Here is a 17,500-nt window from a genome sequence, read left to right on the forward strand (position 1 = left end):
GAAATGATGGAATATGTCCGGAAGTCCATAAAGAATGAGTTGCTAGAATGTTATATTATTGCATTGCCATGCCGAGCATTCCCTCGGACGTGTGGTGATCAAACCCGTCTATATTATCTGTAATACATAAAAGCATGGCTAATGTTTTATAATAGTAAAGTAAATGTTGCTGTTCGAAGCTCGAAGAAATAAATAACAATGTTCAAATTGAATGTAAGCTTCAATTTAATTACAAAAAAAAAAAAAAAAAAACCATATCAAATGAACGTTTCGGGTTTCCCCGTTTATCAACAAAGCAGGATGAATGAAACACTACAAATGAATGAGATAATGTGGTAGTTGAGCACTCTCTTCACGAGCTTTTGAACCGAATTGACTCAGGTGAACTCGGACCTGTTTTTCTGACACCCCTCCCCCCCCCTTACCACCAGCCTTCTGGTTTACCGATCAGTTGTTGATCAGCTGGTCCTGTTAGATATGGTGGGAAGTACAATTGCGATAGTCTAGCGTGCTATCAAAAGGGTAGCGAGTAATTGCAACTGTGAAAAAAAAAAAAACTTCGGGTCGATGGGCCTTATCTTACGACTGCGAAAGATGCTATTTTTAAGGACACCCCGCATTCTACGAAAGATAATCGAATTTCACTAAATAATCCGACAGTCGGTGATCCCGTTCCATCTGGGTTTCACTGTACAATCAAGAAACGTCTTCCTGCGTAATCACCCCGTGTAATGTGGATTAATTATTTACATAGCAGGTGTCTATTTGTCTCACAATGATAATTCATCACAGTGGGAGATATCTCCTTCTTCTCCCCCCCCCCCCCCCTTCTCCATCCCCCTCAGTCACCTCCTCCACCTCCACCACCACCACCACCATATCGATGTCGAGGTAGAGTCTATCTTCAATCTTATGCACTCACTGCCGATGCACGTGTAATTTCTGCCATTCCAGAATCATCCATCAAGGATTAATGAGCTGGCATGATGACATGCCTCACTCACGCATGTTTTCCTTGTCATGCAATAGGAAATGAGATTAGCGGAAGAGTAGCGTCCCTTGATTGGACGTCACCCGTAGTCTGTGACGTCACCGGCGGAAAAGTTATTAGAGAGAGAACGTCATGTTGGTTGTGCGCATGCGTCTCTCGTCCTCGCTTCCGGTGAAAGCGCCTTGAGACACTTCAAAACCAAATTGACGTTCTCTCTGTAAGGTGACGTCCAATCAAGGCACGCTACTCTTCCGCTAATCTCCTTCCCTATAGACACGGTGTCCACAAAGTCTCGGTTGTATATAGATTGAATGAGGTTGACGTCACTCGGAACTTTGTTATTGTTTTTAGCCATCCACGTTTATGAATGGATTCAATAGTCTGATGTCACGTCGCCCAGCAACGGCGCCATCGTGGTTCTAAACAAAGAAAATCGGTACTTTTTATTCTTCATGTTGGCTAGAACATTTCTTATGTCTTGTGATCAGAATGTGTAAATGTCAAAACATGATCAGATTTATAATGTTTTTTTTCTTCTCTGGATACGCTTTTATGCTCGTCGGAGAAATATTTCATAAGGGTGTCCCCCATTGTTCCGATAGTTTAGAGCCAGTTACTAAGTAACAATGCGTCATTACGACGGAAGTGACGTTACGACTGTTGAAGCGTATTTTGGGGCAGAGTAGCTCAGCGGTACAGTCTTTGCTTCGTACCGGAAAGGTACCGAGTTCGATCACCCGCCCGCCGCTGCGCTGTGTGGCCTTGAGCAAGTCGCCTCGCTCGCCCTAGCTCAATTTTTGGCGCTGCACTGCAGCGGCTCACGCCTGGGTTATTCCAGTTTTCTCCTGGAAAAGACCCGAGAGACAAATGTCCCCCTATGTGACGGATAAAGGAAATTTAATTTAATTTGAAGGACGAGTTTTCTGGCCAAAATTTTAAATTCGTGTTGTTATTGTTTTTGTTTTGATTTTTGTTTGTTTTTTGTTTGTTTGTTTTTTTTTTGTTTTTTGTTTTTGTTTTTTGTTTTGTTCATCCCAGAGCGAAATTTCAGTTTTCTGCTCGGCGAAGCGAAGATCTGAAAACGTGTCAAGTGTGCATGAACTTTGCCTTACACCGGTACCTCCTCCCAATTCTGCCTGCTGGGGTGTTGGGGGGGGGGGGGGGGTATTTTCAATACATAATATTCTAATGATTGGGAGGGTGAGCGTCTAGACAACAACGCACGTGCATTGCATGCTTGGAATAAATTGCAGCAATACATGTCTAATGATGTGAGATAAAATAATAAGTTTCGTTTTGCAGCAGCAGCCGGCAAAACACCCCTGGGGGAAGCCGAGAAAAGTTCAGACTCAAATTAGGAAAAGAAAACCCCCAAAAAACAACGTCTTTATAATAATAATATATATTTATTGTCCCCCAAAAAAGTGGCAATTTGTCATTTGGTTACACATTTATAACAATACAATATTGACATAGACACACTCACACAAGATGCACACTAGTAACATAGTAGTTATCGTTAAAAAAAAACCAAAAAAAAAAAAAAACCAAAAAAAACCCAGCCAAAATAACCAAAAAAAAAACAAACAAAAAAAACAACAAACAAATACAAAACAAACAAACAACAACAACAACAAAAATCCAAAAACAACAGCCAGCCTCGACTGAATATCGACCCCCTGGTATTCAAGTCATTTGAGACTAATTACCCCAATCGACTCAGATGTGAATGGAATACGTTATGATCATAGGCAGTGACGACAGTTTTAAGATCGCCAGTACTAAAGTAATGACTTTTATAGAATTCGACTTGTCCTGAAATCGTTCTGCTATGTTATGGCCGGCTGCTGGGGGAACAGATTAAGCACTTGAAGCGCATTGAGCATGATAAACCTGTGGAAAAGCATTTCAGCATTACATATTTATACATGTTCAAATTTATATATATTTATTTATTTGTAGCGTGTCTCAGTTGTATATGCGTTGCTTCGTACCTGAAAGACATCGAGTTCGAATACCCACCGCGTTGATGGGCCTTGATTGAGCAAGTCACCTCGCCTCGCTTAGTTTGCGGCGCTGCACTGCGGATGACGCCTTGGTTATTCCAATCTTCCATTGGAGTAGACCCTAAAGACAAATTTCCTCTGTAGATGAATAAAGGGAATGTATATATTTATTTATTCATTCATTTATTTATTTATGTATGGACATCAACCACCGTAGCTCGTGGCCGTTTCAGGATTGGAAACTGGGTGGGGTTCTTGACCTCCCATAGTGGGCAGGGAGGTACTTGCTGTGTCTTCTATCCCCCTACATCTGTTTCCAGTTGCTTCTGTCCTTGTCTTGGAATGAGATTACTTAGTTTTGTCCTGACCCTCGCCAGAGTCTTTTGCTTGGAGGGAAACAGTCAACAGTTTAGTTAAATATTTTGGGAGATGATATTTTTTTTCCTTATAAATATTTAAATCATCTGTTATGTATTGTTATATATTATGTGTTGTTTGGAAAGTATAATGTAAGCATTTAAATGTGTTCCTCTTAGTGGGATTCTGTGCTGGTGTATAGATGAGACTTTTATGTGATCTCAAATATATACATTGATGATACACTCTTGGAATCTACATAATATTATGTTCCCTTTATCTCACTTTTTCTTGTGTGCTATGAAATGTAAATCTAGAATTTTTTCGACTATCCCATTTCCTGAAATGACTACATTTGTTGCAACCGCCGTAAAACCCTTAAAAACATTTTTTAAAAACAGGATTAGAAAAAGGACACATCCGTCTTCGAACAGATTCGAACCTACAACCGTTCAATTCCACGAACTGCTTCGTCATCGGTTTACAATCTTATTTAGAGATAGAAGACACATAAATTCTGTCAGTGAATAAAAACAAGGCATCATATTTTCTAAAAAGAAGATAAAAACTCTATTGATCTAAGTGGGAAAAAGTCAAAAAGTCACGTTTTTTCTCCATAGGGAATCCGGAAGAACGTCCAACCCCCCCCCCCCCCCCCGCACCAATAAATCGTTGTGTCAACATTGACGTCACATTATCCGTGTGTTGACATACGTGCTAAGGCTATGACTTCTCCGTATCCAGTATCCAGGCAGGGAGTCAAAAAGATCTGTCGCAAAAAGTTTTTCCCTCGAGCAATTTATTTTTCTTTTTTTTTTTTTTTTTTTTTTTTTTGGTCATCACGTGTATATATATATATATATATATATATATATATATATATATATATATATATATATATATATATATATATATATATATATATATGTATATATATATATATATATATTTATTCATTTATGTATTTATTTATTTATTTATTTATCTGTTTATTTATTTATATACTTATATTTTCAGTTATCTATTTCTTTCTTTCTTTATTTATCCCTTTCTTTCTTTCTTTCTTTATCTTTTAAAATAAATTGATCGATTAATTTAGTAAATATTCATTCGTATAATATTGTATTTTTTTCTCAAGTCGATAAGCACGTCGTCTCCAGATTATGTTTTGTACCTCTGTTATAATTTGTTTATACCGCTTTTAATGATATCATGAGTATATAATCATCATTTTCTCTATTAATTTTACCTATCTATTGATCAATCCCTTAAACTCAACTATCCTCTATCTAACCACCCATAATCCATCCATCCATCCATCCACCCATCTACTCTCTGCCTATATATTTATTTATATATCTACCTATCCATCGAAATATCTATTCATAAATCGATTAACCCGCCTAATATTCTATCATTCTATCTATCTGTCTGTTTTATTTATCTTATGATCAGTGGGAAAATAACCCGAAAAATAATGAAAAGCAACAGAAATAACAAAAAAACAAACAAACATAAAGCAAAAAACAAAACAACAAAAACAACAAACAAAAATCAAAGACCAAAAAAAAAAAAAAAAAAAAAACAACCAAAAAACTTCACCCCCCCCCCCCCCTCACCAAGGAAAACTGAACAAAGCAGACGAACAAACTAACACCCCCCCCCCCCCCCATTCGAAAACAAACAAAGCAATACACGTACAAGGAAAGAGAGATAAATAAATTCATTAAAATGTCACTGTCCCGTCCTTTAAAACTTTCAGTTCACTTTTTTTTTCGGGCATGTTGTCCACACATACGAAATACAAGCTTGAGACGATACAATATAAAAAAAAAAATAAAAATTGAGCTTTATATAGCGCAATAACCACTAAATGTGCTCAAAGCGCTTTACAGGGGGTTCCTGGTCAACAGCAACATTTAACATGTAGGACGGGACATGCCGCCTGCTAGGCGATATTACAATTTTTCGGACCAAGACAACGCTGTTTTACACCTGAGTACGGTGAGAGAAAGTGAGTAAAGAGCCTTTTCCAAGGACTCAACTATGCGCCGAGCGCGAGGCTCGAACCCAGGACCTTCCGATCCGAAAGCGAGTGTCATACCGCAGGACCACAAGCCGCACAATATAATATTATATAGATAGAGAAACACGATGACCCATCCACTCTCCAGGACCTTCCGATCCGAAAGCGAGTGTCATACCGCAGGACCACAAGCCGCACAATATAATATTATATAGATAGAGAAACACGATGACCCATCCACTCTCTTCCTTCCAATTCATTTAGACTAATGGCACCCAGCGGGGTGATCCAATACAGTCAATGGACAGACAGAGATACATTCAAGACGGCCATACCGACACTTACGTAGACAAGACGTTTAGAGTTCAGACAGACATTTCAATTCTCCAGGGATCCATTCGAAGTTGGGTACATAATGGTCAACCCACTCCTTGTTCATTGGTCACTCAACAACGCCATTCGCTCACATCTCATTGGTCTTTAGTGTTATATTCATCATGGTGTGCTGACAAAGGGAAAATTCGAAACGTCCAGAAGACAAAGACATATTCAAGACGGCCATACTGACACTACGTAGATAAACGTTTCAAGTTCAGACAGACTTGTAAAGTCTTCAGGGTTCCATTCGAAGTTGGGAACATAATGGCCGACTCACTCCTTGTTCACTGGTCACTCAACAACCCCATCCGCTCACATCTCATTGGTCTTTAGTGTTATATTCATCATGGTGTGCTGACAAAGGGAAAACCGGAAACGTCAAGAGATACATTCAAGACGGCCATACTGACACTAACGTACGTAGACTAGACGCTTAGAGTTCAAACAGACATTTCAATTCTCCAGGGTTCCATTCAAAGTTCAGTACATAATGGCCGCCGACTCATTCGATGTTCATTGGTCACTCAACAACGCCATCCTCTCACATCTCACTGGTCTTTAGTGTTATATTCATCATGGTGTGCTGAAAAAGGAAACCCCGAAACGTCCAGAGACAGAGATACATTCAAGACGGCCAAGCTGACACCACGTAGACAGACGTTAAGAGTTGAAACAGACATTTCGATCTCTCCAGGGTTCCATTCGAAGTTTAGTACATAATGGCTGCCGACTCACTCGATGTTAATTGGTCACTCAACAACGCCATCCTCTCACATCTCACTGGTCTTTAGTGTTATATTCATCATGGTGTGCTGACAAAGGGAAAACCCGAAACGTCCAGAGACAGAGATACATTCAAGACGGCCATACTGATACTACTTAGACAGACAGTTCAGACTTGTGAATCTCCAGGGTTCCAATCGAAGTTCGGTGCATAATGGCCGACTCATTCGATGTTCATTGGTCACTCTGTGCGGCTATGATGTGGTCTTGTGGTATGACACTCGCTTTCGTAATGTACCTACCATATTTTGCGTCATTTTTTTTTTTTTTTGCGCTTTCAATTACAACAATGAGCCCATAATAAATTGGATTATCAGACCTGCAAATAAGTGCACGTCGCATGAAACCGAATCAAGGCAATGGGTGTCACATCAAGTGTAACTTTCGATTGACTCTCGTAACAAACCAAAAGAACATGGAACCTCGGTAGAAACTTGTGATACAAACCAAGAAGTTTTAAAGAAAAAAGTTCGTTTTAAAAAAAATCGTTTTTTAATTTAAAAAAAGATTAAACAAATAGATATGTAAAATGACAAATAAAGAGATAAATAAATGAATAAATAAATAAATCAATCAATCAATAAATAAATCAATCAATCAATCAATTATTCAATCAATCAATCAATAAATTCATAAATAAATAAATAAATCAGTAGATAAACAATAACGAGTGCCTTCAGCACGCTTAACGAGGGCCACATGTCGTGTGGGTTAACTAAAAACTAGAACGTTTATCATGAATAATTGAACATTGTAATGTTTTCGAAACAGACAGGAGTCATAATTTGATGAAGCATTATTGTAGCTCAGACAAAGGTCAAAATAAAAAGTATCATTTAATAAACAAAACAAAACAACACAAAACCACTTTTATAAACGCTTTAAATTCACCCCCCCCCCCCTTTCCAAAAAAAAAGCAAAAAAAAAAAAAAACACAAAAAAAAAAAAAAAAAAAAAAAAAACAACAACAAAAAAAAAACAACTTGAAAACAAATAGGCAATCAAAAAGAGAAAAAAATAAAGAAAAACAAACAAACCATTACAAATCAAATCAAGTAAGAAGCTAACGGGGAAAAAATACAAAACCAAACAAAACAACCACCCCCCCCCCCCTTTCCTACCAAAATAAAAACAAAACAAAATAGACAAATCCATTAAGCCTCTAAAAGTCGTTGTTGATATTTCCGTGGCATAATATCTCGTGTCACATGATATCGGGTGTCTGTAGGTGTCTTCATGTGGAATTGTTGTATGGCCGTGAGTCATGGGATATGGTATGGATATTGGGCTGGTTTGGTGGTCGTCGTGGTGCTGGAGTTGATTTGGGTGCGGGGAGTTGCCGGGGGGGGGGGGGGGGGTGAGGGACGGAGGGTGAGAATAGAAGAAATGATAAAGTTGGAGCGAGGAGGAAGAAAAGCAGATACGTTGATGAGATAGAGAGAGAGAGAGAGAGAGAGAGAGAGAGAGAGAGAAATAGAGAGAGGGAGAGATAGATAGATAGATAGATAGATAGAGAGAGAGAGAGAGAGAGAGAGAGAGAGAGAGAGAGAGAGAGAGAGAGAGCATGTTGAAAACGCGTAAATGCACTTGTATTAATTTGCAAATTAACATTATTTTCTTTTGAAAAAATAAAACGAATGACAAAGATATTATTTATACTTCATAGGTCATACCACAATACCACATAGCGCACTAGGTATTCGATCTAACAAATAAAACTGCCTAATGATAACTACAGAGATAAGAAACACGTAATTAGCCAATGTTGCTATTCTCTCTTGTATTGGTTGGTCTACAAAGCAAGTTTAAGTGTCGAAACTAAAATACATGATTCCATGAGATTGATGTAATGTAATGGTTGCTGCTCGAAGCTCGAAGAAATAAATAATAATGTGAAATTGAATGTAAGCTTCAATTTAATTATAAAATGTCTTAACTACGCCACTACCACATTATCTCATTCATCTGTGGTGTTTCGTTGATCCTGTTTCGTTGATAAAGGGGAAACCCGAAACGTTCATTTGATCTGGGGTTTTTTTGTTATTAAATTGAAGCTTACATGTAATTTCACATTATAATGTATTTTGAGATTTTTTTTTTGGCATTTAAAATATCACTTTGGCAACTGTAGTGTTTTCCGGTCGGCTGGCATCCTCTTCCTATAATATATCGTAATGCCTATAAATAGTCTTGAGTCTTTATGAGGCGAGGGGAAAGGCATTCGCCACTCTCGGTCGGAAGAGAGTTACAGTGAAATCCGGGAGTTGAAATAAAACCCCTACAATTTCTATAAATAACTCAATGGGTGGGTCAAAAAAAAAAAAAACCCCAAAAAGCGCGACGGGTGGATCAATAATAACGTCTGGATTTTGGAAATGAAGAAAGGGAGGAAGGGGAGGGGAGGAATAATAGCAGAAGGAGAAAAAGAAGGAGGAGGAGGAATATGAGAAGTATATCAGAAGAAGAAGAAGAAGAAGAAGAAGAAGAAGTAGAAGAAGAAGAAGAAGAAGGAGAAGAAGAAGAAGAAGAAGAAGAAGAAGAAGAAGAAGAAGAAGAAGAAGAAGAAGAAGAAGAAGAAGAAGAAGAAGAAGAAGAAAAAGAAATATATATATATATAATATATATATATATAGAGAGAGAGAGAGAGAGAGAGAGAGAGAGAGAGATCGAGAGCGAGAGAGTATACGAAAATAGATATAGAGACAGATAGACAAATGTATATATATATATATATATATATATATATATATATATATATATATTCTCTCTCTCTCTCTCTCTCTCTCTCTCTCTATATATATATATATATATATATATATATATATATATATATATATATATATATATAGAGAGAGAGAGAGAGAGAGATAGATCGAGAGCGAGAGAGTATACGTAAATAGATATAGACATAGACAAATGTATATATATATATATATATATATATATATATATATATATATATATATATATATATATAGAGAGAGAGAGAGAGAGAGAGAGAGAGAGGAGAGGAGAGAGAGAGAGAGAGAGAGAGAGAGAGAGAGAGAGAGAGAGAGAGAGAAAGAGAGAGTTTAGGAAAATAGATCGAGAGACAGATAAGACATATCGAGATAGATAACTAGAGAGAGAGGGGGAAGAGAGAGATAGCGGGGGGAGGGGGGGATTCAGAGGTAATATCTCTTTTATTTATTTATTGATTGATTTATTTATTTATATATTTATTTATTTATTTATTTATCTTTTTGATTTCTTATTCATTCATTCGATTTGCATTTTGGTTTGAGTCTAATGGTCACAGAATACGTGAACGATAACTCTTCCCCTCATTATATAACCATTGGATATACACAGTTATTTCCCTTTGGTAATTATTTTTGTCGAAGAGATCACGTTCTTGCTGATCAAGAGTCAGAATAAGAAGAAAATCAAAGTTGTTCACCCACCTCTCCCTTTAACCTTTTTATAAAAAAATCATTGACCATTGTTCTCTTCTCACCTAAATTCTACACATCCTTCTCCCACTTCCCTCCTCTTCCTCCTCCATTTCCTCTTCCTCCACTAGCACTCTCTTCTCTCTCTCTCTCTCTCTCTCTCTCTCTCTCTCTCTCTCTCTCTCTCTCTCTGTCTCATACCATTTTCTCCGTATTATTTATTTCACTCCTTTTCACTCATCTCATCTCCACAACCATCACTTCCTCCGACTCATTCTCCCTGGCCACTCCCCCCCCCCCCCTTCTCCCCTCCCCCTCTCTCTTCAAATCCTATCCCTCTATGACAAATAATACGTTTTTCCCCCCTCTGTTTAACATAAGCTCTTTCCCTCACACTTTTCTCTCCTCATAATTACATCTTTCTTTTAAACTATTTATCTGTATGTCAACACGTTTTTCATTGTTTTTTTTTTCTTTCTATTATCTGAAAACGATAATATCTATATTAGGATATTGAAGTGACTTTGAAATAAAAATTAATATATAAATAATATGAGAGTCTTAGTTTTTATCATATTGAAAAACTATATAACTATAGTCTTCAGTAAAACTTGAAATTAACCTAATTTTCATACTTTTTGACGATAAAATTGATTTTCAGCACCTCAGCATATTCCTGATTTGCGGGTGTGGGTTACATTTGCACATTACACGCACGATATTATTTATTTATTTTATTTTTATTTATTTATTTATCTATTTATTTATTTATTGATTGATTTATTTATTTATTTTTTATTTATTTATTTATTTATTTATTTATTTATTTCTCTATTTATTTATTTATTTATTTATTTATTTATTTATTTATTTATTTATTTATTTATTTATTTATACCATTGCTTCTTTTCTTTTTTGATATTTCTTTCTTGAAGACACAGGATTAGCATAAGAATGTTTGTTCCTACTTATTCTTCATTTCACTCAATGATGTGTTTCCTTTTTTTCTCTCTCTTTCACAGAAATCGCCAGAACTAAAATTCTTCATCAACCTCACTCACAATCAACAACCAGTGGTAGTTGGTTTCGACCTTCAGACTTCCAAACCATGGATCACGACGGGCAAGACTATGACCCCCTGTCCCCACCTCCATCTCACACAGAACAACAACAACAACAGCCGGACCACGGCGGTTTGGAATATACTCACGATCAGACAGTTCCAAATTTAGAAAGTGGAGGAGGGGGCGGAAACCCTTATGAACCAAATTATTCCGACCAATTTTACCGCGGAGACGCTGATCCTAAAAATTTCCATACAGTCAATAATGCTGACCTTGACCTCCCCGCAAATTTTGCCAAGGAGGCAGTAGGTGCCGCTGCTGCTGCTGCTAAACATCGTGAAGAGTATAATAGTGATGAGGATGACGAGGATTTCCATGGCCAAAATCAAGAAGATCGTGATTATATCCACAATGAAAACCATGGCCAATTTCAACAAAGTAGTCCATTTGGCGCAGAAGGTGACGAGGCTTTGTACTACCAGCAGCAACAAGAACAGCAACATCAACAGCAACAGCATCAAATGCACCACGGAGAATACATGGATTCTGGAGGAGACGGTGGAAGTAGTCTGGAAAATTCCATGAACAATTCAAACCCATTTGCCCAGAGTGACTCTTCCTACCTTGCAAGTTCTGCAGGATCTGGTGCTGCTAATTCTCAGAGAGGTTACGACCAAGACTTTGGGGGTGTTGAAGATGATAGACCGATTATGGGTGGAGGATATCCCCGTGGGTACGGCGTTGAAGGAGAAAGGTCACCCATGAGTGATGATAGTCAGCACCAGCAACACCCGTTGCATCAGCAAGATCTTCAGCAACGAAGTGATGAGGTGTATGACGATAACGAAGATGATGATGAGGATGAGGGTCTGGCAAGAGACGATATAGAAGAGAGACGTCTCTGTGAGAGTGGGAGCAGTTTGCCAGAACAGGAGGGATCTTACGGTGCCTCCCCACCAGAGGCTGATCGATTTAGAGAGCAGCAGAACAATGCCGATGATGACGTTGCTGAAGGTCAGAGGTTGGAGAGTCATGACGATGAGAATGCAGGTCATGGTCAGGGTCAAGGTCAAGATGAAATGGATGCTGATATGAAGTCTATGAACATGGAGATGTGTTACGCTGATCCTGCTATGATGCCAGATGGTTATTATGATGACGAGTCAGATAGCGAAAAACAGCCGGAGAATTTCGGGTATAACAAAATGGAAGAGGAAGAAACAGCTGAGGACGTTTCCGGTGATGAAGAAACTGAAGTTGGAGGCGGTGGTCAACAACAAAATGTACAACCGGCTGGGTTTGATAACCATGCCTTTGATGATAACGATGATGAAGATGCTGAAGTTATGCAAAGGAAAGTTGAGGATACTAGGAAAGATGATGAAGTTGATTCTCACATGCAGCAAGGTCGAGAAGAATTTCCTCAGCAACAAACACAGGAAAGCATTCCAGAGAAAGAGAGTAAAGAAGAGATTGATGAAAGAATATGTGGACCTTCTGATCCTCTCTCAGATGATTCAGCTTCTAATCACAGTGAGGAGAATATTGACCCTCAAATAAGATCTGAAGGCGTTGATAGGTCTGCTGATTTCGTCGGAATGGGCTCATCTGTTACTGAAGACCAACAACAAGGAGTACACGTCTCGGAACAGAACATAGATTCTGGGTTTAACCCAGAAGACAAGAGGTTCGAAGACAAACTCCCTTACCGGTCTGATAATTACATGGGAATTGACTGCTCTGGTCACAACTTTGGGAGAGGTTACAGTGGCGGTGACTGTGAAGAGGAACAAGATGAATTTGAACAGAGTGGTGGAAGTGATGTTTTGATAAAAGATGAATACGAAGATAGACAGGTGGAATATAAAGAAGAAAACACAAGAGAAGAAGAAGAAGAAGATGAAGATAGAAAAATGGAAAGGGAGGAAGAATTTATTGTCAAAGAGACGACAACGTCTGTCGAGTCAGCTGTTGTCGATTCAAATATCGATATGGGAAGAAAAGAAGAAATCGATATGGATGCTGGGTTTAGTGGAGTGGCCGTCACACACCAACAACAGTCAGCACAGAGCGAAGAGGAAGACGACAGTTATCACAGGGAAGAGGAGGATATGTTGGAGGAGAATAAAGAAAACTACACACCTCAGCAAACTTTCGGTGATGATCAGCGACAGGAGCGCGAGCAGTACGACTATCAACAAGAGGTTGATGAACGTGAACAAAAGCAAGAGGTGTTGTCAAACGTTGATAGTCACATCGCTACAACTTCTGCTTTTAACCAAGGATTTGAAATAGGTGAAGCGGAAAAACAGCAAGAACAGCAACAACAACAACAAACACAAGACGAATATAGTGATCAAATTATGTACGGTGGAGAGAGAGAAAAAGAGGGAGAAGAAGAGGAGGAGGTGGGAGTAGAAGTAGAACAACAAGGCCATAATATTCAAGCCGAGCACGACCAGCTGTTTGAAAGCACAGACCAATCAGCTGTCGAGATAAGCAACACACCTTCGAGTATTGGAGGGGATTTCCAGCCTGTGACGTCACTGAAAGACGGCGAGGCAGTGGACGGGGCGGCGAAACCACCGAGAAGTTTTGTTGACATGATAGAGGATATGGCATCACCGGAAACCATCCCACAACCGTTACCGTCACCGCCTAAACCGGATAGTATGGCTCACGAATTCGATCCTCTCGCTCCAGCTGATAATTCCGATGACGATGATGATAGGGACCAGGACGATTTTATAATGGAAAAACAACATCAACAACAACAATTTGTCGTCGACCCCCATCAGCAACAGTTGTACCAGCAACACGAGACTGACCAACAACAGAACACACAGCTCATTGACGGGGGCGGCGGTCTCTACGAAACAAATCACGTAAACAATGATACACGTGAAGAATCTAGTGAGGAACTTTGTCTCAGAGCCGGAGAGATTGAAGGGGAGACGAAATTCGGCGTTGACGGATCGGCCATTACAACCAGTACAGACCGAGATGTAATTGGTGCTGCAGATGAAGGGCAACAACCGAAACAGCGAGGGTTCGTTGACGATGAAGATGATGATGATGATGACGAGGAGGATGACATCGTCAATGCTGGAGTAGCCACGGATTACACGACGACCACGACAACCACAGAAACAACCGAGACTGAGGAGAGAAGTGGAGCTGATTTCGATTCCACTTCACTCGGACAGGCTGGCTTTGAACAAGGTTTTGAAACCGGTGGAGGCGCTGATACAGACAACGCTTTGATGTCAATGTCCATGGAGGGAAGCTTCTACGACGATGGTGGAGAATTAATGGGCGGAGCTGATGGAGTGAATGGTGGCAACGAAGGAAGCAATCTTCTCATCCAGAGCGCTATCACAGAGGTCAGCGAGCCTACATCCAGCTTCTCGCCTCATGTGGATAGCGTTCTTCGTTCAGAGCAACACGTCTTTGAAGAAAAACTGTCCGAGCAGAACCATGCAGAAGAAGAAGATAATTCCACCGGTTTTGACGATCGTCAAATGACACCAGAACGACCAATGGCTGTCGAGGAAGAGGAGGTCAAAGTGCAGACAACTCATGAATCTTTCGCCGCCATTCCCAGTGGCTTTGAGGATCAACCAGCTGAACAAGTGGTTTCCCCAGCCATCAATGACTTTGACTTTGGTCAGCAGAATGTAACCACACGTCAAGGACATTTCGACGATGAGAAAGAAGATGTTGATGTATCGAGTCATCCCTTTAATGAAAATAACAGGACGGCTGCAGCAGTCCACAATGCTGGAGAATTTGATTCGTTCATGGATGCTCCTAGAAATGAGAATGTGTCTTCTTCAGTTGACGATCCCTTTGGATTACAAAGCAACGATCTTGTCGTCGGATCAGGAGGTGTTGTCAGTGGTGGTGAATTCGAAGGTGGAGATTCTAGCAGTGTGGATAATAATGCTGCTCTTAGTGGTGGATTCATGGAGGATACTAATGTGAATTCCAGAGTATCAGCTCTTAACGGATACCACTATGAAGATGATAATAGTGCTAGTTTGGTTTCTAATGAGATTAGTGATAATTTTGTCCCCGACGGTGTCAATGAGGTCACCAATTCTTCGGCTGCCTTCGATGGCCAGGAACTGGATCAAGGAACGGTCACTCTCACAGATGAAGCAGTGGATAAGACCGGCGGAAATGGAGCGACCGATGATATCTCCGTATCCAGTGCTGCTGAAGTTTCTGACATTTCGTCATCTCAACCAGCAGTGTCATCATCTGTTGATGCAGGAGTAGCTCCTGTTCCCGTGATCGCCGATGCCACAGAAAAGAAAGATGAAAAGAAAAAGAAACCAGAAGATGACAAAGAAAAGAAGAAAACAGGAGTAAGCAAGGACAAAAAGGAGACAACAACAAAAACATCCACAGCTAAACGACCAACATCTGCTACTACAAAAACATCAACAACAACAACTGCAAAGAAGACAACTACCACATCTTCTTCATCTTCAACAACAACAACAAAGAAGACGACAGTCACAGCTCCGCCAGTAAAGTCTAAGCTTACAACAAAGTCGGCAACAAGACCAACCAGCGCCACGTCATCTCCTGCTTCGTCGTCAGCAGCCAAGAAACCCGAAACGCCAAAGTCGTCGACTACTAGCGCCACTACTCGTAAACCGGCCTCAGCCAGTGCTGCTGACAAGAAAGCAACATCCCCAACAAAGCCTGCAGCTTCCACTCCAGGCTCTGCAAAGCCTCTCCCCCGATACGCCCAACCAGTCACTCCTAGGAAGCCTCGAGATGCCTCCACAGGACCTGCTTCTGACTCTACAACCGCCAAGAAAACGCCGACCCCTAGACCAGCCACTGCACCAACCACTCCTAGAACTCGACCAACATCTGCGACCACCAAATCGACCACCTCCACGACCTCCAGATTGACCTCCACCACAACTTCTACCACACCTAGTCCTCGACCCAAAACATCACCCACTAAACTTTCAAACGGTAAGTGAAAAACAATAGCATTTTTTAAAAACATACAGTGGAGTCCGCATAAAGTCAATACTCTTTAGGTCATCTTCTGCTTAAAGTCAACACCTCTTGTCGGTCCTAACTTTTCTGTTCTTTATTGATAATGGATAAAGTCAAACCTGCTTTAAGTCAAACAATCTTTTTGGTCCGTCGGTGTTGACTATCCCAGCTCTTTGTTATTGTTTTTAGACAGCCATTTTTAATTATTAGTTCTCACTAAATTATACCAATTAGATTGTAAACGTTCTAGGTTACTCGTAGTTTTGTGTGTTGCTACATTATATCCTGCTGGTGGATGTTGTGAATATTTCATTTAAACACATATCATTAATAAATTAAACGCAGAGTACAATCTGATATCCTCTAAACATGTTGATATTCCAATAATAAGACCCAGCAGTTTCGTCTTGTTTAAGACATGATCCAATTATTATCTGAGAGAACTACGTATTTGCTATTTCATATTTTATTAAATATGAAACAGGGTACAAAAGTGGGAAGCCAATAAAACTGGTTCCAGTCTCATTGGAAGTATTAAACCACTCTTTCCGAGGACTGGATACATACCTTGTGTCATTCATGTTTTGGTTTCAGAGGCATGTCATCTTATTATCTAGTCTAAATAATATATGCTGGTCGTCAATAACGATCATCCATCCTTGATCTTTTACGCCCCGTAATGCTAAGAATTTGCCGCCTATACATCCCGCTACTAAAATAGTTATGTCACGTTAGCCATATATGATTCAATATATTATAACCCATTCATTATTAGTCGTCCGAAGAACTGATTACATACACACTTCCAAAGATTTCGGAACAGGAAGAGTAGAAGGTGTGATGTCACGACTTTTCTGCCCCTATTATTATTTCAATGCTTTTGCTAATCCTATCCTCAGACCTTCGACTCTAACCATCATTGTTCATCATTGACCCTTGAACTTTGGCTTTTCGTTGACCTTTACAAACATTCCATTCTTTGAGGAAAAGGGAAGGGATAGGGGCGTGGAGTTCAAGGCGTGGGGTGGGGGGAAGTGTCGTTTGTAGACCAATCAATACAAGTGAGAATAGCAACAATGGCTACTTACGTGTTTCGTATCTCTGTAGTTATCATTAGGCAGCATTGTTAGATCGAATACTTAGTCGGCTATGTGGTCTTGTAGTATGACACTCGCTTTCATATCGGAAGGTTCTGGGTTCGAGGCTCTTTACTCACATTCTCTCACCGTACTCATGTGTAAAATGAGTACAGCTTTGATGTCGGAAAAAAAATGTAATGTCGTCTAACAGGCGTCATGCCTCGTTCTATGTATTACGTATTACTGTTAGCTAGGGACCCCTTGTAAAGCAGCTTTGAGCACGTTTAGTGAATATTGCTCTATATGAATGCTATAATTTTTATAAAAATGCCTCTAGTTCAAAGTAATGAATACCATGTAATA

The 17,500-nt window shown here is 39.6% G+C and overlaps 1 protein-coding gene across 16 annotated transcripts in view; it reads left to right on the top strand.

Moving 5' to 3' along the window:
* LOC144958343 (uncharacterized) overlaps positions 1-17,500 on the top strand; it is a 280,562-nt gene that overhangs the window by 157,103 nt on the left and 105,959 nt on the right. For all 16 annotated transcript variants that reach the window (XM_078890268.1, XM_078890267.1, XM_078890266.1 and 13 more), the window contains one exon: positions 10,995-16,031. In XM_078890268.1, coding sequence (XP_078746394.1) covers positions 11,081-16,031 — 4,951 coding nt within the window. In that variant the 5' untranslated portion in view covers positions 10,995-11,080. The remainder of the gene's footprint in view (positions 1-10,994; positions 16,032-17,500) is intronic.

Source organism: Berghia stephanieae, chromosome 12, assembly GCF_034508935.2.
Source record: "Berghia stephanieae isolate SIO BIC M18660-M18661 chromosome 12, UCSD_Bste_1.3, whole genome shotgun sequence".
In the NCBI taxonomy this organism is placed as follows: Eukaryota; Metazoa; Mollusca; class Gastropoda; order Nudibranchia; family Aeolidiidae; genus Berghia; species Berghia stephanieae.